Source organism: Agelaius phoeniceus, chromosome 2, assembly GCF_051311805.1.
Source record: "Agelaius phoeniceus isolate bAgePho1 chromosome 2, bAgePho1.hap1, whole genome shotgun sequence".
Taxonomy (NCBI): domain Eukaryota; kingdom Metazoa; phylum Chordata; class Aves; order Passeriformes; family Icteridae; genus Agelaius; species Agelaius phoeniceus.
In genome coordinates, this window is record NC_135266.1 from 83,287,794 (window position 1) to 83,315,602 (window position 27,809).

Here is a 27,809-nt window from a genome sequence, read left to right on the forward strand (position 1 = left end):
AATTGGCATGAAAAGCTATGCCAGTTTTAGGTGTAAAACTGATGTGGAATTATTTAGGGAATAAAGTCGGGGAGGCACCAGGGAGTCTTCCTTTGCTTTGGATTTAGGAGGGGCAATCCACCAGAATCTGTGTGCCAGGATTACATGGGATACTTTTGGTAAGGAACTGAGAATTTGGGGTTTGCCTTAGGGTTCTGCCCAACAGCTTGGCAGTAGCCCAAAACCTGACATCTTCATTGCTGCTTACTCCATCAGGCCACCCTTGTCTGCAGTATTTTGCTACACATGAGAGGGAAACCAACAAGTGCTTCATAATTAAAGTTGATCCAGGCAGGAATAGTCTTCTACTTGGTTGTTTGCATGCACGATGTGTCCCCCACCATTTGGGATTCTGTAGTGCTCTATTGCTCTTCGTAATTTCTCAGGATTTCTCTGGGGTTTTTCTTCCCCATGCCATCACATTTTTCTGTATATGGCAGTCTTGTTCTCCCTGAAGTGATTTTACTTTTCTCCTTTACCAAAAGACACTGAAGCTTGTATGTAGACACGTCATGCATATAAACACATTTGTGAATCTAGTCAAAATCAAAAGACTTATCTATCCCTCCACAGAGCCAAAGAAATACACCCATTACCTTGGCTAGAACTTTGTGAGGATCTTAACATTACTTTTGTGGGAAGAAGCAAGGGTGCCAAAGAAGCTGTTCTTTGGGGAATTTTGTGTCATTCATCTTTTAAAAATCTGTTTTTCTCAATGCAACAGAAACTTATTTGCAGACAAAACACATTAAGTCTATAGCAAATAGATTCATTTATTTTTTTGATATGGAGGACAAATTGCTGCCCTGGAGCTGACAAACTGCAGGAAATCATAATGAGGTCTCTACTAACTTTGGTATAGAGCTGTACCACTGCAATCTGAAATCACAGTTCAGGGCATGAGGAGTTTAGCACTGCAGTTCTTCCTATGGATTAATGAAGAAATCCCTGAAGACATTTGTCTTATGAGTTTTATTTATTGAAGAAAACCTCCTGGAACACATGGGAACAGCACAGCTTTTCTGCTTTGTGCCTGGGACCCTGGCATATCTTGCAGCAGGAGTGTCCTCACCAGGAAAGTGGTTACTTCTGTGAGATTAAACTGTTCAGGATGAGATCCCTCTGGCACAGGGGCTTTGTCATCTTCCAGTTCTGCTCAGTTGTACATTGGTGTAAATCAAAAGTCACTGAGAAGAATAATAGAAATGTAATCCAGTGAAAAAAAGTTACTTGCACAAAACAAAAGAGTTACTGGTAAAATCTCATTAATAGTAGGGACATCGTACGTTGTAATTGAATTAGAGGACCTCATTAAAGATGGTTCCCCAGGAACTAAAATGAACACAAAGTTGAGTTGCTTAATTACCTTTGTCTTGGAGTTTTTAATAGTGTTCCCAGGCTCTGTGGGAGAGGAAGGATGAACAATATGAAAGGATTAGAAATCCACTATTATATCATTTTGTGACAAAGGGGATGGCTGAGAGTGAGGGATTTTTCAACCAGTGACTTCAAACTCAGAAAGAGGAATAGGCGCTGTGAGAAGAGTTTGTAAATCACAGTCAACAAAAAGTTTGCCCAGCAATAACTGCTGAGAAGACACAGAGGGGATTCTTCTTTCCAGGTTTCAGAGATGTCTTCCCCATACCCCAAAGCATCACAGGTTTGGGTTTTTCCTAAGCTTAAGAGCATAAACACATCTAAGTTAAAGGTAATGAAGCTACAAGACTTTTAAAAGGAGAAAAGAAAGAATTGCCACTCTGATGTCCCTCCCTCACTCCTTTTTTTGCACATATTTTCAATACAGCTTTTGCCAGGGTGGAGTTCAGTGCCTGTCAGTCCCTCCACACCAGGAAGAGAAGCTTGAGTAGCTGAGAAGGAGCACTGTGAAGAAGATTATCAAGTCAGTTGGAGTCAAGGAGGTCACTGTAGGATCTGATCTCTCTAGAAAAATCTTTCTCCATGTAGAAAATGGATGTTTTCTGCTGCTTGATGGTTTCTGTTGCTCTCTGCTCCCCAGCCCATGTGCAGTCTCAGTGGGGATTAGTTTAGCTTCTGATGCTGTCCCCTTATGGAAGGAACTTTTGCTTGCAGATAGTCAAAGTACATCCCTACCATAAAACTAGACAGGTGCAAAACACATTATGGAAATATATGGAAAACATATTACAGGAAAAAAAATCTATATAGAATAAACTTGTTGAGTTCCCTGACTATTAGGTCTTCCTTAGCCTGGCTGCTAACATACTAGTTGTAAAGGAGAAATAGATTAACTGCACCTGCTCTTGCAGCTTGCAGTAGTGATCCCTGTGTGTCAGTATTTCCCCAGTGTGCCCTTCCAGCACTCTGCTCTAGCCAAACTAGGAAGTTCCCAGTTGCAGGGACTGTTGCTAAAGGGTTGGAGAAGTTCACTTGTTTACTCAGCTCAAAGATTGCCAAAGCAGCTTTCACTTGCATGGGACCAAGGATGTGGTCCCAAAGGTTTCCTGAGAGCTGCAGCTGGGGTCCCACCATCACAGAGGGCAATGGCCTGGGACAGTATAAACTGCATGAACCCCTTGGATTGGCCATCCAAGAAGTCCCACAGCCCTCCCTGTGCTGTGGCTGCTCATTGCTCTCTAGAGCACTGGGATATGGATAGATGCAGTAAGCCAAAGCTTTGCTCAAAAAAAAATGCTCAGGAGCTGGAGATTATCCAAGTTACACTGGACTCTGGATGTTCTACACTAGGTAAAGAGTAATTCAGCCCTTGATTAGGCACCCATTACATTAAAAGTAGTTTTCTGATACCAAAGGAACTATCATATGTGTCTTTATTCCCACCTACAGAAGGCTGATCTATAACGAGTAAATTATAAACACAAGCCTTGCCAGCATCCCCCCTGCTTGTATCCAGCCCTGAGTGAAACACCCCCTTCTCACTGCTATAAAGTGCAGGTAGTGATAAAAATAATCATTATCTCTGAATTGGCTTCACCCTTCAGTTTACAAAATAAGTGGCTTTTATGGGATTGAACTGCAAAGAGGGACCTGCCACATAACAGACTTGGTGCTGTCAGCAGTAAGAAAACAGAAGCATTTGAGGGTATTTGCAGCAAGCCTTTTTCAGAACAAAACCCCTCACTTAGCCTCCATGTAGCGTGAAGCCTTGTGGGCAGCTGATATTTTTGCCTTTGTTTTTGGTTAGTGACATAGCATCTGCCCTCTCCATGCCAACTCATTTCCAATACATTTAAAATTGAATTGCAGCACCTGGCTTAGCTTTGCAAGGTTGTGGCCCATCATCTAATCATTAGACCTTTCAAGACCAGAAAAAGGGAGGTACAATATGGCTTTCAGGCAGTCTTAAAAAAAAAAAAAAGTCTAAAAGCTTTAATCTTAAACATAGCAATACCTCAGTGAATTTGAGCTTTTGATCTGGGGCAGAATGTGTTTCCAGATTCATTTCACGCTGTGCTGTTTCAGTGAATATAACCACCTCACCATGGGGTCCTACTCCTAGGCCCTCACAGAAACTTCAGAAAGCAGCCTTAATGTTAGAGCTGGCAATTTCTGTACCACTCCCAACCCTGCCACAGAGGCACTGGATGATGGACCAGCTCTGTACTGAAAAGTGTTTTGGAGATTTAACTGGTTGTGAAAGCAGCAGGTTCCTCATCACACGTGTTGGCAATTGCTTCAGTATGAAGATGCTTATTCTGGTATAGCTCATTCAGATGCAGAGCTGCAGTAAAGGCAGTGAGTTAGAGATATTGTGTGTCACTATTGCCATACTTAGCCTTGGACTATTAACAGCACAACTGTGATTGTGTTTAAACAGCTTGGGCAGCTGGAGCAGTTTGAGCTGCTCCTGGTCTTGTGGAATGGTTGGAGATGTCATTTAGGTAGATCTCAAGCCAGAAAACAAGAAAGGGTTACTGTAGTGGCCATTCAGGCTGTTGTTTCTGTAAGGCATCATGGTATTATTTTGAATAGAAATGAACTGCAATGTAGAAAGTTTTTCTTCTATTGGATGTGTGATCATTTGATGAAATACTAAAACATCTCACTGTTTTACTGTGTGGAAAATCATTGAAAGGACTTTATTTCCTATTGAAAAATTACCACAAGAAGATTTTCAGTGTCTGGATGCAGAAATGGCAAGGATACCGTGTTTCTGCCTTTTCTACCCTTTTCAGAAGAGTAACCACTGCTGGTTTACTGTGTTTGCTTGCTTCATTTCTGTTCTAGGGTATGAGCAGGGGGCAGGTCTGAACCCTGATTGGCCAATCTTTGATGTGACTTTCTCTAGACAAGCAAGTAGAGTATTTACTGACAAATATTTCTGTCTCATTATCTGTCTTCCATGTGCAAAGGTCACAAGAAGTAAATGGTTTGAAATAGTATTCTTTTTTACCCATTCATTGTAGATAAACGTTGACATTCACAGTAGCTGTATTTTCCCTGCTGTGGTCTAATATTGGCAATGTAAAGCCAAATATTGATGCCAAGCTGATGTCCAGTGTTGATCTTAGTCTAGTACTTCAGAAGTCTCCAGCCTGGAGAATGCAGATGATTACAAGTTTTCTGATGAGAACTTGTTGCCTCTTTTATAATTCAGAAATGATGACTTACAAAAACTCAAACTTTATCTTGTGGTAATGTACCAGTTCTGCTAGGAAACTCATTTGGGGGAAAGTTTCTCTTGTCCAGGAAGGAAATTTGGATCAGAAATGTCAGTCTTTTCAGCAGAAACAGACATGTCCTGGGTACAACATTCAATCATGTCCATGGAGGCCTCAATGCTGTTTCTGGGCTTGGCAGCAAAATCCTGGCCTCCTGCCTCCCAGGCAACTGCTGACCCCTCATCTGCTGGCTGGAAGAGGAACAGTTCCTCTCTGCTATGCTCTTACAGCAAAGATTTTTGAAAATAAATGACTCTATCCTGTTTCAGAGCAGAAAAATGTCCTGTGAGAATGCTTGTAAGATAAAGATTGTTTTCAGCTATTCTGGAGGCTGAATAACTTTTCTAAAATATATGAAGACTTTTTTTTTTGTCCTTTTAATTTGTGCTAGTGCACATTTTACTAATGAAAGGAGTGTCACAGCATGTATGTACAAAGCACGGATCTGGCAAACAGGAAAATTAGTTTAGTCCTTCCCTCTGTCCTGGCACAAGTTCCGTGGCATTGCTGATAGATTTACATTTTTGCCAGCATCTGCACCACTTTCAGGTTAGGTGGGAGTGTTGATCTAATGGAGGCAGGAAGGCTCTGCAGAGGGATCTGCACTGGCTGAATTGATGGGCCAAGGCAAATTGTATGAAGTTCAACAAAGTGAAGTGCTGGGTCCTGCAAGGCCAATGGCATCCTGGCCTGGATCAGCACTGGTGTGGCCAGCAGGACCAGAGCAGTGACTGTCCCCTGTGCTTGGCACTGGTGAGGCCACACCTCAAATCCTGTGTTCAGTTCTGGGTCCTTCACTACCAAAAAGACATTGAGGGGCTGGAGCGTGTCCAGAGAAGGGCAGTGGAGCTGGGAAGGGTTTGGAGCACAAAACTGATGAGGAGCAGCTGAGGAAGCTGGGGGTGTTTGTCCTAGAGAAAAGGAGGCTCAGGGGCCTTGTGCTCTCTATAACCACCTAAAGATGGTTGTAGCTAGTCTCTTCTCCCGGGTAACAAGTGATAGATAGGATGAGAGGAGACAGTGTCAAATTGCACCAAGAAGGTTTTGTATTGTGTATTAGAAAAGATTTCTTCATGTGAAGTGTCATCAAGCATTGGAACAGGCTGCCCAGGGAAGTGGTGGAGTCACCATACCTGAAGGTATTTAAAAGCCATGTAGATGTGCTTATGGACATAATTTAGAGGTGGACTTGGCAGTGCTGGGTCAACAGTTGAACTTGATTAAGTTTGAAGTCTTTTCCAACTTAAATGATTCCATGATTCTACACGTTATGTGATTTGTAAAGGAGTATGACTGCTGTGCTTCCAGGAAGGCCATGGAAACTAGTAGGCATGAGCTAATGAAGTAACATAAAAAGAGTATGAAGTGAAAGAAACACTAAGAATAGGTGTAAAAACACTATATAAATAAACCAAATTCAGATGGCAAAAGAGTGTGAGTCATTAAAGCATTACTGGTGTTGGACAGCTAATCCAAGCTGCAGGTCTGGGTGGTCCAGACCCCACACTCCCTGTGCGGCAGGACTGCCTTCAGGCCCACAGGGGCTGCATGCTGTTGCTTGCTTTCTTCTTGGATATCCTAGTTGGTAGTCCATATTATGCCATTTGAATGTGCCTTCCTTTTTTCTTCCCAGGGAATGGCTTTTACACTTAAAGAAAGGCTGCAGCTGGGAATTCATGGCCTCCTTCCTCCTTGCTTCCTGAGCCAAGATGTTCAACTCCTTCGTGTGATGAAAAACTTTGAAAAGCAATCGAATGATCTAGACAAGTATGTCAAAAACATCTTATTTCCTCTCCCTTCCCTCTTTACTTTTCTCTTCTTTAAAGCCTTGAGGAAAAATTGTGGACTCTGCTTCAATGTACATGTTTCCTTCTGAGTCACTTTTTTCCAGCTCTCCATACTCTCCAGCAGCAGAATCATAGAGTAGTTCAGGTTTAAAGGGACCATAAAAATTATCTATGCCCAAACCCTCTGCCATGGGCAGGGACACCTTCCACTTGACCAGGTTGCTCAAACCCTATTCAATCTGGTCTTGAACAGGGCTGGGACAGGGCTGGGACATCCACAGCTTCTCTGGGCAACTCGTGCCAGTGCCTCACCATGCTGACACTCAAAAATTTCTTCCTAATATCTAATCTAAACCTGCCCTCTTTCAGTTTGAAGCCATTCCCTCTTGTCCTATCAATACATGCCCCTGTGAAAAGTCCTTCTACAGCTTTTATTTGAGCCCTGTTTAGATACTGGAAGTTGCTAGATGTCCCCAGCACTGTCCCTTCTCCAGGCTGAACAACGCCAATTCTCTCAGCCTGTATTCGTAGGAGAGGTGCTCCAGCCCTCTGATTATCTTCCTGACCCTCCTCTGGACCTGTTCCAATAGGTCCACTGATGTTACTTTTTTCTACCACTCCATTACTGAAGAGTTCTGGTGTACTTTGGCAACAAGAAAGAGGCAGGGCACTGAAAGTAGAGTGAACACATGTAGTTCATGTACCTCTCTGTATGCTCCCCAATACATTCACTAAAACACTGGATGGAAGAACAGAAAAAAACTGACAGTGTGTCAGGAAAAAATAAAAAGAAAACAGAAGCAATATTGTATTGGCTAATCTTTCTGAGTTTTCATTGCATCCAGTATTGTTCATCAGGGTTACTGATGGAAAAGGCTGTTTGATTCCTGCTGTGAGGACAGTAGGGTTTGCATCTCCATCTCTCTCAGCTGGCATTGATCTGAGGACTGAGGCAGTAGGACTCTTACCCTGTAGACCAATTGCACTGGCTTTTCTGTGTCACAAATATCTATGTTGATCTTGAAAATTCTATATTGATAGCTGTGTATGATGCCTTTTGATGCAAATTTCAAAAATCTAAGGTTGTGCATGGGTGTGACGTCCAGCCCTTCTGAGTCATTGTGAGCTGTCACTGAGGGTAGTGGAGGTGACCAGGCCCTCTGGAAAGTTTTGCTCCAAGTACCTGCTCATGTACCATGACACAAAGGAGTGTCAGGGCTTGGGAGAACTGAGTTCATACTGAGTGAGCCAAGGACTGCTTTTTGTGAAACTGTGAACTACCATAAATACTGATATATAACTTTTTTTTATTACTTTAAAGGTATATTATTCTTATGACATTGCAAGACAGGAATGAGAAGCTTTTCTACCGACTGCTGACTTCTGATATCGAGAAATTCATGCCCATAGTTTACACCCCAACAGTTGGCCTGGCTTGTCAGCAGTATGGTTTGGCTTTCAGGAGACCACGGTGAGTGAAGAGACTGCATTTGCAATTTTTTCATTTCATGTGAATGTTTCTTTTGTATGGACACCATCTTTATGTGGGTGGCCCAAAACATCTAAAACTCAATCCCTCATCAAAAAGCGAACCAGCCAGCAGCTTCGTGTGTGTACATTTGATGATGAGTTGGGGAGTCGAGAATAGCGCTGACTTCTCCCTATAAACAATGAACAGAGTGGTTTTGTTCTCACACAGTGCTGTACAGTCCCCAAACAACTTGCTGAACTTAGGGCTGCACCCCTCCCCATCTGCTGTCTCAGGAGCACCGAGTGCCCTCTGCAATGCTGTTTGAGTAATTGTTGGGTTTTGGATACATTGTGCTGATTTTGAACTTTTGTATGCACTTCCACAAACTACCCCACTAGAATCATCTTCGTAGATGATGCTCTGCATCAGTGCCTCCCTCTCTGCTCAGAACAGTCTCTGTATAAATTCATGCAACATTAAGCACTCTGTACCATGTTGGAAGACCCCATTCTGCATAATTCTTTTTAATGATTAATGCTTAGATAAATCCCTTGTTAGCTTTTTGAAGTACATTTTAACCTAGCCTGAAAATTCAATGGTACGGTTCAGTTTTCTTTGTAGGCTTTTAAAATTTTTGGTCCTTGAAATGTACCAGTAGTCAGATGAACATTTAAGCTTTTGAAATAGAAATTTGCAAAGTAAAGGAATGGAATAATACCATTTTCAAAGCATTTCACAAGCATGAGGTTTGACTGCAGTTTCAGCTGAGGGTAGTGCTACAGATGGGGCAAGTTCTACTGAGTCTAGGTCACGGGGGGTCCCTGAGGCAGACCTCAAAGATGTAAGGGCTGTGTAGACAAGATAATTAATAACATTTTAGGTATAAGATTATCTTGGTAAACATGCTTGCTTCCCTCTTGTGATGAAAATTCCCAATAAAGCCAGTGTATTCCTTCATATGAGCTGCTCCTCATGACTGCTTTTTGGCTTGTGTCTGCACCAGGTAATTGTGTTCTGGGCCTTGATGTGCAACTTGTGGATCTGCTGGGCTGTGGAAAAGTCATTCATCTATCCAAGCCTTGATCTTATCCCCTCCTCCTCCTCAGAGTGTATGAGGAAGCCAGAGAGGGATCTGCACTTTTTATAGGGGGAGGAAACTAACTTCTTCTGGGCATGAGTTAAAGGTAGCAGAGATAAGACAGCCCAGATTGTATTTCCAGGTGTTGAGCTGTGAGCACTGTCAGACAGAGAAGAGCACACTGCTGGTTCTCAGCTAATCAATATTAATGCAGCAGCTGCTGATTCTCAGGTAATCAATATTCATGCAGCAATTGCTGCTGCACACCCACTGTGTCTTTGCCTCCTGGCTGCCTTTACCTTGCAATAAGTTAAAACAATATTTGGGAGCTTTGCTTCTTTTATTTTCCATCCATTGTTATCTTCAGGAAAGCAGGGATGTCTTTCCACATGCTGAGCTCTTTCTGCAGTTGTTTCTGTTGGAGAATTCCTCTTCCTGAAGCTCCTGTCTTTCTCATGTTTTAAATCCACATTATGTTACTAATGTGATAGGAATTTCTGTTCTCATAGTCCAGCAGTTTTGCTGCTAAATTTGGGCTGGGTCTTTTCTGGATTCCAGCCTATGGCTTCTTCAGGAAAGAGCAAATGACCATGTCCTTGGTACACTGGATTTCCTGTGGTGGGGAGTTTGTTTCCCTGAAGATACAGAATGAATTCCAGCCTAGCTTCAGATTTGGATGTAATCAAGGTTGTTTTAGCAGACTAATGTTTTTATTGTGAAAATAAAAGAGCTGTTATATCATGTAAAATGATGAGACTAAAATGAGAAGTGTATATATGTGCTATTTTTTTCAATCTGACTCTTACTGTCTTGGAGGATATATTTTCTGTCCTGGAGCACATTATGTACATTAGGAGTTGGCCGGCAAAACACATCGTTCAAGGTAGGATGCCAATACTTCTGCTAAAATCTCCATTTTAAAGCCCCATATTGTGCTCCAGCAGGGGTGGATGTGCCCACATAGCACAGCTTATTCTGCAGTCTCCTTTGGATACAGTTAGCTTCTTCCCCATGCTAGGATCTTTCTCAGCCCCATTAGTGCTTGGCTTTATATTTGAAGGCTAAGCCTGGAAGGATCACAGTGCATGTAACTTGCTTACAAAGCAGCTCCTGTACAACAGCATCTAAAAACAGTCCCAAGATGTCCAGCAGGGCTTCTCTCAGAATCATTTATCAGAGCATATTTATCTATGTTTACATGCCCGCAGGTTTTGTTTGTCAGATACCGTTGTTGTAATTGCAGGACTCAATGCCTCTTTTCCCTTTCTTAGTCTCTATATACAAACCTTAAAGGGTAAATCTCTCTAACCTGCACTTTTAGGGGGCCAGTGGACAGAGTTCTCCTTCCAGGTCAGGGCTCCAGCATATACTCCCTGCTAGCAGATCAATCTGCTCCAAATGGAATAGGACACCTGGTGTTCCTTTCATTTAAAAAGCTATCCAGCCAGCAGTCTAAATGAACAGGTTTTCTACATTTAACACTAGAAAAGAGCTACTGGGAACAAAAACACCTGCAAGCATTCAGCTGTTCTCATGCTTATCTATGATGCCCACAGTTTCCCTACTTCTTCTGATGGGCCTGAAGGCATAGCTCCTGATGCCCCAGCAGGTTCTCTGCCTTCCCCAAACTCCCACTGCCTGTCTCTTTACTAGTTGCTTTAAATCCTTCAGGCTGGATTTTTTTTCCATTGACCTCAGACTTCTTCCAATGTGATTAAGCCTCAGAGGTTTAAAATGACTGAAATAGAGGTGGAGCCATAAAATCTACAAAAATTACATTCAGGCACTGTTGCCTAAGAACTATGAAGTTTTTGCTGGAAGGTGTCTATATTGAATACATTTTTCCGATCTTGTTTTCCAGCCAGCTCCCTGGTGATTTAACAATATTTGTTTATTTAAAGCCATGTAATAGGCATTACAGCCTTCAGGCTAAAGTACAGTTTCATTTTGTATTTTGAATTTTTGAAATAAGAAATATAAATTATTGTGTAATTTGTAAGTACAGGTTAAAGTACTAAACAATAGCACCTCTTCTGCAGTAATGATTAAGAACCCTGTCAAAATCTCTTTTCTATGATCAAACCATGTTAAATAAGCAGAAAAGAAGAGTAACATGTCCAAAATCTTCCTAAGCACAGGTCCTGTCTGCAGCTGTGGCCAGTAACAGGAGGAGTACAGGACTAGATAGGCAAACATGCTCACTTCTTTGGGACTTGTCAGATTATGCTCCTTTTCGTTTTGTGTCTTGTGGTTGCAGTTTTGTTACAAAAATCCATTGCTCTCTTTGACTCACAAGTTCTGTAAAGATGGTGAGGGGACCCAGATGTTTGCGCATTGTCAGGGCCAAAGGATGTGACTGAAAATAAAGAGTCCCGAGGCGACAAGACTTGTTTCATATAAAGAATATATTTGTTGCAGTGTATGATGATCAAGGGTGATTCAGACTTAAGGGAGATTTCTTGCAGAGTTGTACAGCTTCAGCTCCTATGTCTGCACATGTGCAGCTTTTCAGACTGTCTCCTGCAATCCAGCCCTGGCATCCCTTCACTCCTCCCTCCCATCACCCCTGTGCCTCTACAGATGTCCATGCTGCTGTGTAATGATGGTTCAAGGATAAATCTGGGCAGATCCAAGTCCTTTTTGGGCCAGGCTGGCAGTAATCCAGACAGCCAGTTCACTTCCACCGGGACAGGAGCTGTGCTGCTGCACTGAAGCAGAAGCAAGCTGCTCAAGGAGTGGGGAGGGCAGGTTTCCTTATGTTCAGCAGCAGTGATAACAAAACTGGCCTCAAGCAAAGGACAGGCTATCCTAGGGTATCCAAGGAAGATGTGCCTTGAAGTGTTCGCTTTTCAAAGCCCAGGAACCCCTTATACACATCAGAAGTTTGTTAGAAGGAAAGAATGAAATGCACCAGAGCAGGGCTTGCAACTAAATGAAGGAAGGAAGGAGGAATCTTGGTTCTTTGATCCCACTAACAAACAGTCACCATTTCCTTAGGAAATGCTTCTACCACCCCTATAAGCTTTCAGACTGTGCTTGAGAGTCCTTTTTGCTTTAGAGTAAGGATACAAAGCCTCTACAAAAAAAGTGCATAATAGTGTTTTGATTTTTTTGCTCTTTTTTTAATGTAAAATGCACTTAATGAGTACTATGGGGGTCCTTATGGAGCACAGGACTGAACGTGCAATGCTATTTAAAAGGTTAGTTTTAAGCCTGACGATCTCTTTTAATTGTGACAGTACCTTTGAAAGTATCTTTACTAATGTCACAAAAAGATAGTAAAGAGGAAGTTTAGGGCATGGAATCAGGGTTTTATTTCTTCTGTGATGGTGAGGGGTAGTTTATTACAACCACAGTCTCTCAAGACACTAGTTGATTCATTAACACAGTGGTATTTGAAAATATAAAGTTGTCAGCTGCTCCTCAAAAGCTTTTGGCATCCCCTGAGAGTAGGGCTGGAAAAGGTGGTTGTATCACCATTGGAGAACAGTTATGGGGACAGAAGAAACTTGCCTAAGTTCACTTTTTTTCCTACAAATGTAAATATCCTTGAGAACTGCTTGCAGAACAATGCAAAACATGTTGGGATTAAGCTGAACCTGGAGAAAGCTAACAGGATGCAGATGGTGTGAAAATTAAGTCTGACAGAATAATGATCTGTGTGTCTGATGAAAAATGAGTAAATGAAACATCAGTCAATCTATGGAATTGTCTTGTCAGCAGGTCTGGCTCTGATCAGTGACTTTTTTTGTGGTGTTGTGCTGTCTGAGCAGCAGACGGGAAAGGAGGGAAAGAGGGAAAGTTACCTGCCATTTCTGGACACTTTAAGATCAAATCAAATGGAATTAGAACAAAAGTGGCAATCCCACAGACTTGTCCCTAACCACAGAATTGTCTCCATTCCCTCTTCTATAAAACATTGGAGACCAGAAATGAGTGGGAAGACTGGGGTTTGGATTATTGTCCTGAAAGTTTGTTTTGTACAAAACTCTACTTCTTGTACAATCAGTCATCATAACTTTTCTTGTTGCCACCAGCCTGGTTCAGCCTTCTTGCAGAGGCAGCTGAAGTCAGTGCATGAGAAGAGGAATGTATTTAACAGTGTGTTTAGGTAACATTGCCACAGCCAGCCAAAGACTGGTCTTGTGACTGACTGAAGGGGAGGGAGTGTCTGTGGAAAGCCTCACAGAGACCATGTGTAGCCAGGAAGTCCTGAAGAGGCTCTCAGGGCACAAAGGTGGGAGACAGTTGTTGGTAAGGGACAAAATTATTAAAAGAGGGGGTGAAGACTATGGTTGGAATAAGTGAGGAGAAAGTAGTTCATGCAGGAGCCCAAAGCTGCTAAAAATGGCTGTTTCAGCCTGTTTGGAACTTCTGAGAGCTGGCAAAGTAATTCAAAGATTCCCACTGCTCTCTCTCCCACCACTTTCTTCAGGCAAGCCTTTTTAAGTGTCCTGTACCCCTGTCCTTGTCCCTTCTCTGTTTCCACTTCACTGAAGTGTTTTTCAAATGTGGAAACAAGCACAGATTGGTTTGTGGGCATACAGAGAGAAGAGCTGCTGTATTGGTCCTGATCTGAGCTTCCATGGGGGCTGGGGAATGGGATGGACACTGTTGGCGTTGTGAGGCTGTAACACAGTTTCTATATTGCAATGAGTGAAAAAGGGAGTGAAGAAGGACTTAGCTCCATCTTTTCATTAGAAAACCAGTCAGTGCTCCTTGTTCCACATCTCCATTCTCTTTCTCTCTTTCTCTCTTTTCCTCACATTTCCTAAGAAAAATGTGTATGCACTGGCTCTAACAACTGTGAGAAACTTTTATGGGCATGAGGGAAAACATCAGGCCCACAGAAGTTAACAGCAAATCTCATGGTAATTTATGAAGGTCAGGCTTTCCGCTCCTGTCAGAGATGATTTAGATCTAAGTCTGTTGAAATTCCCTGATTTACCAGGAGAAGCTCGAAGGAAGAGGTGGAGTTGTCCAAAAGAAAGAGGTTGACCTGGTGAAGGAAATACAAGAGAATGTGTTCTCCTTTGATCTGGCATAAATCTATGCCGCTGCCACAAGAAACAACCCCACCTCAAACAAAAAATGCCAAAGACAGGGAGGAGGGAGAAGAATTATTTAGAATAATGAATACCAGGATGTAAATTTGAGGGGAAATGGTGCTGACTGTCATGAAAACCTTGCACAGCAGTATTATCCATTGGGCTGTGCAACAGGCATGGATTGTGCTCAGAAAACCAGTATCAGAAAGTCATCTGGGCTGCATCCAGAGCAGCATGGCCAGCATGGCAAGAGAGGTGATTCTCTCCTCTATCTGCTCTGGTGAGACCCACCTGGAGTGCTGTGTCCAGTTCTGGGGCTCCCAATACAAGAAGGACATGGACCTGTTGTAGAGAGTCCAGAGAAGACCACAAAGACACTCAGATGGCTGGAGATGCTCTCCTGTGAAGACAGGCTGAGAGAGCTGGGTTTCTTCAGCCTGGAGAAGGGAAGGTTCCAGGGACACCTTACAGCCCCTGCAGTACCAGGAAAGCTGGAGAGGGGCTTGCACGAGGGCATGTAGTAACAGGATAAGGAGCAGTGGTTTTAAACTGAAAGAGAGTAGGGTTAGGTCAGATACAAGAAGTTTTTGACTGTGAGGGTGATGAGGCACTGGCATAGGTTGCCAGGAGAAGCTGTGGATGCCCCGTCCCTGGAGTGTTCAAGGCCAGACTGGATGGGGCTCTGAGCACCCTGGTGTAGGAGAAGGTTGCCATGATTAGATGGTTTGCCATGGTTAGATTATCTTTAAGGTCCCCTTCAGACCAAACAGAGTGAGTCTAAGATTCTGTTACCTGATTATGGAAGAATTAATATAGAAACTGCTGTTACTTTCTTTATTTGCTGCAATTTATGGCAAAATTTAGATTTTTTTTTTTTATTAGATGGATTCGCTAAAAGTATACCAAATTATATTTCATTTATCTGGAAGCTAATTTCTCTAGTATTGTCAAAATAATCTTTCTTTTTTCTTTGTCAAACTTTGTTCTAATTCTATGTTCATTCTTGGGACTCCCTGCAGTGCACTTTAAAAGGGAAGGTGTGGGTCCTGGAAGAATTTGCACAGCACAGGAAGGAAATATAATCAGGGTAGGACTTAATTTAACTTCCCAGGGGTTTTTGGTCCCACCTTAACCTCTGCACTATCAAGTAAAACAGAATACATTGTGTGCTTAGCAGTGAAACAGATAAGGGCTCCTTGGTCAAAATCAACTGAGCAACAGCACTGATTGACCATCACAGCATGTTTCTCTTTGTAATCCTATAATCTTCCAGTTATACTGAGATACTTCCAGGATCCAGCACACAGTCAGGTGTAGGACAGAACCTCCAAAAAGGCAGAGGAAAATCAGGGCCAAGTCAAATTTTCCTACACTTGAAATTGTTTTTGAACAAAGGATATCAAGCCCCTTGAGCATGATGATCTTAAATTCAACAAAGGTTACTGAATTTGGGAAATGCCCACTCTTGCTGGTTGGTGGAATCCCTGGATGGTGGAAACTTACGCTTCACCTCAATGCCTGGTCTTTACCCAACTGCAATCTTTCTTTTCTTTGTCAAACTTTGTTCTAATTCTGTGTTCATTCTTGGCATCTATGAATTTATTTGTGGGTGACAGAAGGCAGTCTGGTCTTTCCCTCCCCCTCCTGCACATTAGCAAGAAGGGAGATCTGGGGTAAGCCAGAGTCAGACCCCATACTGCAGACCTGCTTGGCTCTTACCCAGTCCTTGGCTCCAGCAGCCTGATCCTTACACAGACAAACCTCCTCGGAGGCCCTCTTAAACTGTATTGAAACACCACTGCTGGGAAATTTGGGGTTGTCAAGTTTTAAAATACAAGGAGGATTTAATCCCTGAATTATGCTATGACTTGGCAGTTCTCTGGTTCAACCAGAGAATCCAGTCCTGAGAATACAGTAGGGAAAAGCAGCTCATGACAAGCCAAAAGCAACATGGGTCTGCTTGCCTCTTGCCTTAATCCTAGAATGTGGATAGCAGAGATCCACTGGGGACCTGCTTCCAACCCTCTTGCCTTTTCACATTGCTGTATAATGACCAATAACAACAAGTACTGAGTTGGTCTTTCTCCATCACCTTCCTCCTGGAGATGAAGAGGATATTTATTCTTTAGGCTGATGCCTGACTAGCAAAACTGATAAATCCAGGATTCCTCCTGGTTTCTGTCCACTGTCCCCTAACATTTCATATCTGTGAAACCTTATGTTCCTTTCCACATCGTCCTTTTTTCACATCCACCTGTGCTTCACCATAGCCCCCCACAGCAGCTTGTGCTCCTCCCCTTCCCTCACCTCTTCCTTAGGGAGCAGTGAGCCCAGCTTTCAGTGCTCTGTTTGCTGTCCCCTCTGATTTCCTATCCGTACCTTTTTGATCCTGCCCCATAGCCATTCTGGTTTTTCATTTGGTTCCCTCTACAGTCACCTTTTTCCTCCTTTTCTCTGCCTTCTGTTTACTCCTGCAGCCCAGGAGAGCTCTAAGGCTTTGTTAGCAAGGGCTGAGTAGATACTAGAGTAGGTACTAGGTGGGAAGCAGCACATGTTGTGTGCAGCTGCAAACTGTGTTTTTGGGCAGCTGTCAGGATAATTGTCATTGTAAGGTCTATGTTCCCCTCCCCGGAATGGTGAGGGCATGAACCCCGCTATCTTTTCTCTTTATCTCAACAGTAATTTTAATAAAAGGGTATGGAAACAAACATCTTGGAGACCTTTGCCTTTCTGATAAATTTATTGAAATGAGCTAACACGTACAAGAGGACACAGTATAATTGCCTGCTTCCTGGGAAAAAAGGCCCTCCTAAAAATAGTGGTGGGTGTTAATAATTTGGCAGTTAGGAGATGAATCCAAAAGCTTTGCTTTAGGCTGTGGTCTGGACTTTCCTGCTGTGGCAGGGAGTGGACTGTGCCAGAGCATGGGGAGAGCTACAGCTTGCACTCATATGTGCTCACTTTAGTCTCCCTGTGCCCGATCTTTGACAGTTTTCTACAGCTTAGCAGCTCTCAATCCCTTGGGATCATGGGGATTTCCCAGTGTGGGTTTAGGGGGTTATATGGATAGTGAATCTTTCATTATTGTACCTTGGAGCCTGCATCTTCTGGCTTCCACACTGAATTTTGGATTTCCTACCTAAAATATATGGTGATAACATTAAGTACATTTATAGTAGTAATGAAATTATTCATGTTGCAGATCATTTGAAATTAAATCTCTTACTGTATTTAAATTATAGATTTATTGCCTTGTAAGTCTCTGCATAGATTTCACTAATAGTTGATTGTGCTTAGTTTCTATTATTTTTTCATTATTACCGCAGGGTATTGTTCAGCAGCCTACAATTTACAAAGAAAATGACCTAAAACAGTGAAAATTTCCTGGCCTTTATATAAAAATCTGAAAAAAAAAATAGCTGATGAATCGTCACAGAGATTTTGTCCGATCTGATGATTAATTGTACTGTATTTAGACAAATCAGTGCATGTTAGCACAAAGTTTCTCTCCAAAGTCTGTAGCCCACAGGCATTTGTAATCTTAAGCTCCCTAAAACAGCCAAGCAATTTCAAAGTTTATTTTGTTGTTCTGAAGCCTTTTGTCCTGTTCTGGCAGAGACCAGAATAAAAAAAAGTCAACAGTGGGGGTGCAGTTGGTAGAAATGTCCCTAAAGGCTCATATTGCTCAAACTGTCAATTTTGTATATGAGTTTTGAAAGTGAAAATAAACCAAATGTAGGCCCTTACTGTAACCACATTTTATTTCATCTCTAACACAGACTGGCCTTAAATCTAGAGTGGCTCCTGCAGCCTGTTCCTCTGGCACAGCAGTGAGAGTTTTCTGTGGTTAGTGTGCAACAAAAGCCAAGTCCATCAGCTGATCCCTCCCTTGCGTGTGTCCCTTTTGCAGCCTTGGGCAGCCAAAATACCCACCAGTCAGCTGGGCTTGGGGCATCATTCAGCCAGACTGCAGAGAGCACAGAGCGGCATGCAGCGGCTGTCAGCAGCCCTCCACCGTGACAAGCCAACTTGGTTTTTCATTTCCTCACTGTGAAAATAATTTTGACATGTGCATTTCAGTGTTACTCTGAGACAGTCTTGTTCCAGGTTTTCTGAGAGCGTTGTGCCTTTGTGTAAGGAATGGCTGTGATCACTGCAGAAGGTCAGCTTGTGCCATGCCTGTCAGAGCTGTTTTCTGTCCAACCTTATAGCTCACTGTAGGTTTCTGGCTGCTGTCTCACAACTTTCTCATGACTGTCCAACGGCAGCCTGGTGCAGGCTGGGATGCTGGCAAAGATCTGACTAATCTCTTTTGTTTGTTGCTTTTTTAAGTAATGATTTCCCATGCGCTTCCTCTGTCTTCTAAGGGAAGTCCAGGCCAAATTAAGTTAAAACACTCAAGGACTTTTATGTGAGTCGAATTTCATCACCCTCAGGTTGTAAGTGGAGATGCTTAACCTTTATTAGTATTCCAAGAATGAGCCAATCCTATCCAGATAAAAGCACTTGCTCATGATGCCTGCTTGTCTGATACAAGTATTGGTAATATATGCATTTTCTTAACTTTAATTTACACAGTAGTTTTTATCATCTCGTCACTTGTGGAGCAAGTTCCCCTCATAGCACCCAGACTAGAAGGTCATAAGTGCAAAGAAAATCAAGCAAAACTTGAGTTTTGTTATCTTTAGTCTTGCAGTTCACTGAACTGCTATGGCAGCATACACACAGGGAGCCAGACTCCTTGGACAGACCCTTCCTTGGATGGCTGAGAAGTATCTGGAGAATTACAGACCTTAGCTACCATTTTAATCTACTTCCCTTCATCAGTTCCTCTTCTCAGGAACAAGGATTTACATAAGGCAAAGCCTGGTAGCCCATTAAAGAAGACACCTCTTTTCTGAATAAACAAGGCTGATGACCTGATCTCTGTGCAGAAAGCATGTGGAATTTGCAGCTGAGGTTTTTGTGTTCTTCCTGCTGTACACCAAACCCTGAGCAAGCCTGACCATTGCAGTGTCAGTAAATATTGGGTAACACTGTGCAAATACTGAGTATGTTATTCTTCAGAGAGAACTTCTTTGGAGGAGTGAGCAAGGAGAAGAAGGATGAAGCTGCAATAGTTGAGTGGGAAGGGCTGTGTTTTTCAAATCCTGTCGACTTAGGAGCTTTTGATGTCCTTCTGGTAGTTTCTCTTTTCCTCTATAGATCATAAATATGCAATCATCTTCAGTCTCAGCTAGTAAAGGAAGTTCAGGTGAGTGAAAGAGCGATGTCCTTTTGCTTCATGCTAGTATACGTATCAGTGATCAGTGTCATCATCTGTTCTGTTCTTTTGTGACTTTTGACCAGTGTGATGTGAATACTGGTGGCTATAATTGCTGAGTAACATATATGGTAAGTGTAAAGAGGCCATTAATTTTATAGATGTAAATGGGTAACTGAAGTCATACGAATGCTGCCCAAACCCACAGCACAGTACAAGACTGGGAGAAGAACACAGCAATGGCCAAAGAGATTTTACATGGAGCTTGATGAAGCAAAGGCATTGATTGCATTTGATAGCACTGGATTTCTGTTTGATTTCACGTCAGAGGCAGCAGTGGGGCAAGACTGCACCAGGACGGTTGCCAGCATAGCCACAGGAGCATTGGTAATTGCCAAGGAAAAGCCATTAGGAAAGGGAGAGAGACTTCTGGGTGGGAGGGAAGTGAGGAGAGATTTAGAGCTGTGAGGATGGATTGCATAATGTTTTTCACTCCCCTCTGTGCTTTGGGGAGTGAACATTCTCTGTAAACAACAATAGCGCTTTAGAGATAGCACTGCTGGCTCCACTGCTGTTTCTAATGGAAAATAGCTCCCAAGTCAGCATTGCTAACCAGGACTGTCAGAAAGGGGAGCACTACTTCTTAGCGTTTTTAATGAAGTAACTTCTTACTGAATGAAAGGATTAATGGATATTTCTTTTTTCTAATATCTGAGACCTGTTAAAACTAATTCCTTCCCAAATGTCTAAAAGAATCATATAACCATGGAATGATTTGGGTTAAAAGGGGCCTTATTGATTATCTAGTTTCAACCTCCCTGCCATGGGCAGGGACACCTTCCACTAGGTCAGATTGCTCAAAGCTCCATCCAGCCTGGCCTTGAACACTTCTAGGGATGGCAAGTCCCCAAACTCTCTGGGCAACATGTTGCAGTGCCTCTCTATCCTCACAGTAAACAATTTTCTTTCTAATATCTAATCTAAACCTGCCCTCTTCCAGTTTGAAGAGATATTATCTCTTGTCCTATCACTACAAGTCCTGGTAAAAAATATAAATGTTATTCCAAAAAGCCACCACCAGTATCTAGTAGCACTTCCTCTAGGTATCAAATGTGCCATGATTTATTTGTCTCTGAATTTTTTCTATAATGAGCCTTGTAGTTAAGGGATTGTTGTCGTTGTGGGACTTCCAGAATGCCTTCAGGATGGCCAAGATCTAACCAGTACTGGGGCTCAGAGCAGGATTCTTCTTATGGCTCACATGGTACACTGTGTATCTTTATAAGTCCTGAAGTACTGTCATGAACTCAGGCAGGATAAAACCAGAAAAGAAAATATATTGGCTCTGGCTTAGGGATGAGAAAAGTTCTTGTGGGTGAATATACTCAAGGCTTTTCATGGATTCTGCAGTGACCTGCAGTTTTTTAGATCCTGCGGTCCAGTTCAGGGAGTTTGACTGGACTTGCTGACATCCAGACAGAAATACTGCCTCAGTGACAAATTAAGAAGCTGTAACTCTCCTTGAAGTTTCCTGGACTCTTACAGACGTGCTCAGTGGCACAATAAAATCTAGTCTGACTTCCACCTTAACCAAAGGCAGCTGTAGTGAAACCTGTGACGTTAATGGACTGAATATGAGACTGCAGCTCTGAAACCCTAATGAATGCAGGCTGAAGCACTCCCTGCTTTTAATTACCCCCACGAAGCTAACAACTCTCTGAAGGTTACTATTTAACCAGAAGTAATGGTACAGCATCTACATTCTGGATTGAAATTGCTGAGGTAGTTAATTTTTACTAAGCTGTAGTTCTTGTAATTTTGTCCCCATGCATGACTAAGCCCATGTAGAATGGCAAGTTCCTGGGCACAGGTGAGTTTTTTGGTCTGGAAAAACACTGTATCTCTGCCCCACACAATGCCTGTGTTACGTGACTTGATCAAAATTACTTACATTTTTAGCTTTATATTTCAATTGAATCCTTGTTATTGAGTGCCAAGGTTAAAGGAAAACTGCTTCATTTCTTGTTTCTCTGAAGCAATTTATCAACTGTAATCCCAAGTGAGTTGGAGCAGACATGATGATAAAGGCAGAATAAAGATGATAAAGGTTGCTGAGATTTCATTTCTCCTTCAGAAGGCTTAGGCTGCATCTTTTCCACAGAAAAATTAAGTTAATTTATTTTGTTGCCACTTGGATGTTTCTTATTTACTGGTTCACATAGGCCATTCTGTTCTCTTAGTATTCAGAGCTCTACCTTGCTGTTCTCAAAGGCACAAATAAGCTTTTGCTCCTGTTACCTCTCCTATAATCATGATGAGAGATGATGTAGTCATCAGGAAATGATGAGAGATCATGTAGTCCACCCCCTTGCCATGGACAGGGACATGTTCCACTAGACCAACTTGCCTGAGGCTATCCAACCTGGCCTTGAATATCTCCAGGGAAGGTGCATCCACAGTTTCTCTGGGTGACCTGTTCAAGTGCCTCACCACCCTCACTGTAAAGTGTTTGTGTGTCCTTGGGACAAACCTGGCTGCTGCTCTTCCCTGTTCCCTCATCAGCAAGGGAGTTTTGCTGAGTTTGGTTTGTGGAGCTTGTCTGTTTCTTCTGCCTGCCTTGCAGAAGGGATTTTTGGACAGATAAACCCTCTGCCAGTTTGGAGCGTGTTTATTTAGCTAATTGGCCAGCTCATCTCTGTGGGTAAGGTGTTGTCAGGAGGGAGAGCACAACTCTCCTGGGGATCATACAAAATGAGCACATACCTGTGACCCCTGACTCTAAAGTCTGATGTGTCTGTTTCCCTTTGCATCTCATAAATAACATTAATTTGCTCAACTGCCCGTCAGAATTGGTCATTGCATATTCCATCTGCAAAGGGATTTCCAGCTCACTACTACCATGATCCCCTTCTGAATGCTTGACCACCTAATGGGAGGCCACAGAGCCTCAACCAGATTCAGGGACTTGCTTCAGCTGGTGCCTAAAGGCATTGGAAATGTAGGTGTTTTATTGAACCTGGGCCCTTGGCTCTCAGATTCAGCATTAGGGAAATACAAGGCTTGCTTAGATACCTGCCCACTTCCTGATGTGTCACTGAGAGAGATCACTTTCCTCACTTTTCCCCATGGATCCTCATTTCTGCTCCTCCTGATGGTTTCCCTTGCAAAGCTGGTAGTGCCGTTAGGGTGTTAGTCTAAAATAAACCATGTGATTTTGCCTGAAGTAAAGTAAGGAGCAATTAGCATCAAATACATAATATTAAGGAAGGAAACACAAATTCTGGAGGGCTGTCTCTCCATGCTTGGTTCTCAGTCACCAACCAGGCTACCTAGGCGAAGGCAGTCTGATGACAGCTGTGAGAGTCCTATTCCCAAAGAGCATAGTGAGAGTAGTCATCAGATTTTGGAAGACCCAAGCTGAACTCTCTCTGCTGGCAAATCCCAAGCAGGGATTGAAGACCAGACCACTTTCCTTCCAATTCAAGGGTCAGAATCAAGGGGCATTGGGTAGCTGCCCTCTCCACTTTCCTATGAAACAACTCTCAGTTCCATTGAGCTGCATGACCTGCAGTGGGTAGACAGTTGGGTTTAGCTTCTGCTGTGAGCTCAGGATGTTTTTCAAAGGTTAAATAGCTGGTGGACTCCCTTCAGTACTGAAGAGATGTGAATGTATGAAGCACACAGCTGAACACTTAATAGGTGTCTTCATTATGTACGGAAGATGTTACCTTGAAACAATAGCATTCTTCCTAACAGCATATCACAACCTGAAATATATGCAGGGATGTTACTAATTTGCACTTTTAATTCCCAGCTAATAACTGCTTTCTAAACATAGATGGCAGCAGTACAGTACTCCCTTTTTATGAAGATTGACATCTGTGAATACTGCCTTTGAGGCAAGCCATGTGGATGTGATTAGTTCAATGGTTATTGGCACAGTGTTAAAGAATTACACTGAATAAATGAAATGTTATTTTCCTTTTTTGCCTTTCTGATCCGTCTGTGTGATTGTGACTTGATCAGTGTTGAAGTCAGCACTTTTATTTTTCTTCTTTTCGAAGTAAAGGGCATTTTCATTAGGAATCCCACAGTTGACTGTGGGAAGATATCTGTCCCCTAGAAGAGTCATGTGAGATAAGCCCTTGCCAGAGTGAGTAGCCCAATTATGTTTGATTATCCATCACTCATATGGCCTTACAATGGAAGTTGTTTTCAAGCTTCTTCTCCCTAATGTTTCACATTAGAAGCCCAAACCGTGACCGGATCTGAACTTTCTGGGGCTGAGCAATAGTTGAGAGATGTAAGCAACAAAAATCCATTTTTCCAACTGTTACTAATTGCTGGCACAACTCCTGCTTTTGTGAGCAGATAACAAGGCAAGGAAAATGGCTGCATCCTTCTGCCAAGGGGAGTCCTCAAGTTAGAGCCTTTGATTTGCACTGATTAGACAGCACTGTGAGCAATGTAAGCAATTTTCCGTGACATAGGTATAGAGGACAGGTTGCTTCTTTTGGGGTTAGTACAGCCTAAAAGGAACTTCAGCAAAATCACAGAGTATCAGAGTAGAGATCAGTCAATGTAAATAATATTGTCTTGGGTATTGAAAGAATGCCTGCTACAGATACTCTTTTTGATAGCATCAGCAGAGAGGCAAAAAAAAAAAGAAGCCACAAATCTAAAACATGTTTCAAAAACAATCCCTTCTAGATCCTAATTTTATTTAAAAAGAAGGCACTTTTGTTTAAACCCTGAAGACCTTTGCATTGAGAAGTGATTAACCTTAGTGCAATCAGCTATGCTATTTTCTATATAAACAATTCACTCTGAAGTTACACCCAAACATTTGATTTTCTGTTTCACTTCTCATAATTTTTCATGATTTTCACTTGGTGAATGTTAAAAACTGGGATCAGATATTCATGGGGAAAAAAGAAACACTGTCACAAGGGCAGGTTTGGCTTGATCAAAGCAAATGTCATGGCAGATATTGATCCAGTTGGATTGGAGTTCTGTGGACTAGAGAGGTGACCCAAAACATCAAGCTCTGCAGTAGCCATCCCCATCGTTGACCCTGGTAGCTGGGTGAGAAGGTTCATGCTTTCACTGTCTGGATGGCCAGGAGCTATAAGTTCCTCAGGAAAGAATGAGTAACAAGGCTTATGGTAAGACCATCAGCCTCCACTGCATTTATCAAAATTGTTTTAACTAGAAAACTCTTCTGCACTAAGGCAGAGTTTGCTCCCTGAAGCAAAGATGTTTCACAGGTGTAAAATGTTCAACACTAGTGGCTGCTCAATGAAGTTGCCATTAAGGATGTTGAGCCTTTTGGTTTGAAAATGAGAATTTACCTTGCTATTAGCAGTCTCTTGAGGTCTCATTTTTGTGTCAGTGAGTTGCCTGGTTTTGTACTCAGCAGCTTACATCCCTCCATTTTCAAGTTCACCTGTTTTCTTTTATCTTGGAGTTACTAGTTTTATTACAATGCTTATTTTTCTTCTCTTTCTTTCCTTTTCTTTTCCTCTCTTAGGGGATTGTTTATCACCATCCATGACAGAGGCCATATTGCAACAATGCTAAACTCTTGGCCTGAAGAAAATGTTAAGGTATGTGGCATGTCTTCTGTGGACTGGGAAATTACAGGCAGTTTGGTGCAAAATTTAGTGGCATCATTTACAGAACTGGCTGTTTAAAAGGACAAGAAAAGAATGCTTTTCTTCCTCAGACAACTTTCAGGCTGAACTTCAGTTTCAATTTCCAGTCAAGCTGGGACTTCAGAGACTCTATCATGTATGTATGCAGTCAAGAACAACTTTTTCAGAGGTAGCAGGATCTTTGGTCAGTGAAAAAAAATGTGCATGTTAATAAAAGTGTACAGATTAGGGGCCCTAGTGAAAAAGTAAGATATGTGTATTGAAGAATTGTGTAGCTAACTTGTACCAAAGCTCTTTATAATATCTCTAATTAACATGCTCGTAGGACTCCTTCCCAAATCCAGTGAGTCATGCAGCATTAAGAACACTGGCAACTCTGCAAATCATGTTTGATATCCAGCAGCTGAAAATATTACTGACACCCCACCCAAAAAGTGTTCTTGTGAAGTGTTTTTCACTAGAGCTCGGGGCTGGGCAAGTCCCTGGCACGAAGTGAAGTCAACACTTAAGACAGGTTTTGCCAGTCACCTCACTTTATTTTATCAGTCTGAAAGTACATCTCTCTGGGAATTTCCATGGCTATTGACAGAGTTTTGGTTCCCTGTCAATCATCTGCTTCTTCCCAGAGCAAAGGTTTGGCAGCTGAGAAAATCTTGCAAGCATTTTCCATTTCTAAGGGGGAAAAAATGGAAATTTAACATATTTTCAGAAAAAGTGATCACAGTCATACAAACTTGTGTTTGGAACCATGGAGAAGAGAGGCAGGCTAGGTATTTTGTCCTTGTTCTGTCCAACAAACTCAGTATTTCCATTTGTTTCCAACTCAGAACTGGGAGCAGAATTCATTATGGCTAATAGAAATGTTTTTGCAGATGGGGAAACTGGCACAGAAAGATTAGAGTCTGTTGTTGAAACAGCCCCTCTGGCACCCAAAACAGACCATAGGAAAGGCAATGGTCCATGAAAGAGATTCAGACTATCTACTTTCCAGGTTTGCCAGACTACAAAGGCAGCTCATTTTAGCACAGTCTCCCTGTGTCTTTGTGCACAGACTTCATGCCTGAACTGGTAGGCTACTGGAACACTCAAGATTTTGAGATAAGTAGGGAGGCACCTGGACTGTGCCTATGTCCCTGGAGGGAACCAGTTTTGTTGTTTTTTTTTAAAGGCTGAACACCCTCCACTATTGAACACCACCTGCTAAAGACAGTGCAGAAATACCTGGAGATGCTGCCCACATTTGGCTCATTAGATTTGGCTCATTAAGTCTTCATGGCAATAGTGCTTACTGTAGAAATGGGAAATCTGGGCCAAACCCTGAATCCTCTGCCTGGAAGGTCTGGAAGGGTGCTGGTGCTCTGCTTAGCTTAGCAAAGCTTCAGCCAAGCTCTAATGAGCCACACCTTCAACCCTCCTGTCAAAGCTGGGCTGCCTTGAAAGAATCATAGTACCAGAAGCAGAACAAGTGAGAAGAAACCATTTCTGGTCATACTTCTGTGGGAATGTGGGGGTTTTGTGTCTCTTCCAGGATGGCTAATGAATCCTGACATGAAGAAATATTGGATGAAATGTTGGCCATCCTCAGGAGTGCCTTCCCATGACAATTTTCTCTCTGGTTCCTTAATCTTGTACTCTTTTCTTCACAATGGCCCAGCTAAAGCAAAAAGAATGCAAAGAATCATACAGGATGGGTGTCATCCTGGCAGCTATGAATTCAAGCCACTCAAAGTGAGGATGGTGAAGAAACATGTATTTTATTCCAAGACAAGTGTGCTGCCATGCAAGTTACTGCACTGGCCTTCCATCCTTCCTTGCCTCCCTTCATTCCTCCCTCTTTCTGTGTTTTCTACCTGTCCTAGAAGTGCACTCAGCATCTTGAATCCCCACCAGGATTACTGCTGTACAGGGCTGTTCAAAATCCTTCCCACTGAGTGTTTTCTGCTGGTTCACTCAATGTAGAGTATCAGTTCACCCTGTAAAGGCTGACCTCGTGCAATCAGTGCAGAGAACTGGGAATGCCAACAGCAGCACTTGCCTCTCTGCGTTGCCTTGGCAGCTTGGAGATCGGTGTAGCACTCTGGATCACTCTGCTGAGCCACATGCCTGCTACTAAGGCACTGCAAACCTGCACTGGTTAACTGGGTGCAGCCTTTGGTCCCCAGAGTCATCTTAGTTAATATTGGCTGCCTGGGGACTTAGTGCCTAGTCTCATATTGTAAGTATTTCTGCAGTGCCAGTGCAGAGGGAACTGAGCTTTGAAAAGAGAAATTCATCTGTTTCCAGAACAGCTGCTTGAGAGAGGAGATGCCCTCTGGAGGTTTCTGTCTCTCCCCATCAAATGTCAAATGAGTTTAGAAACCATTTAGATGGCTGTCATAAACTGGACACCTAACATTTATCAAGAGTCATCAAGAAAATTTGTATCACAGGTGGAAGTAGAAAACAGGTTCCTAACTGTTAAACCTGTAACCTCCTACCTTCAGGTAGAAGGATCTACCCTGTTCAGCTAGAGATTAATGTCCTCTTTGTTGAGTCCTCATCATATGGACATGAGCAAATAAAAACATCACTTTAACATCCTTGTGTATCAGGTGCTCACAGAAAGTGTGCTCTTTTGTTTGGGCATTTTTTTCAAATCCAAAGAGCCACAAACAAATGTGAATCCAGTTCCCCCCCTCTTACCAATAGCAATACATTTCTCCCATGCTGTATTTCCTGTTCTAATTCATTTGCCTTGAGGAGCTTTGGTAACTATAGAGTGCTGCAGCCCATCCTAGGCTGAAGAATTTTTTTCTCTCTGATGGATAT

The 27,809-nt window shown here is 42.5% G+C and overlaps 1 protein-coding gene across 2 annotated transcripts in view; it reads left to right on the forward strand.

Moving 5' to 3' along the window:
- The window catches only part of ME3 (malic enzyme 3), a 117,975-nt gene that overhangs the window by 58,208 nt on the left and 31,958 nt on the right, over positions 1 to 27,809 (forward strand). For both annotated transcript variants that reach the window (XM_077174013.1, XM_054654637.2), the window contains exons 2-4: positions 6,334 to 6,467; positions 7,809 to 7,958; positions 24,878 to 24,953. In XM_077174013.1, coding sequence (XP_077030128.1) covers positions 6,337 to 6,467; positions 7,809 to 7,958; positions 24,878 to 24,953 — 357 coding nt within the window. In that variant the 5' untranslated portion in view covers positions 6,334 to 6,336. The remainder of the gene's footprint in view (positions 1 to 6,333; positions 6,468 to 7,808; positions 7,959 to 24,877; positions 24,954 to 27,809) is intronic.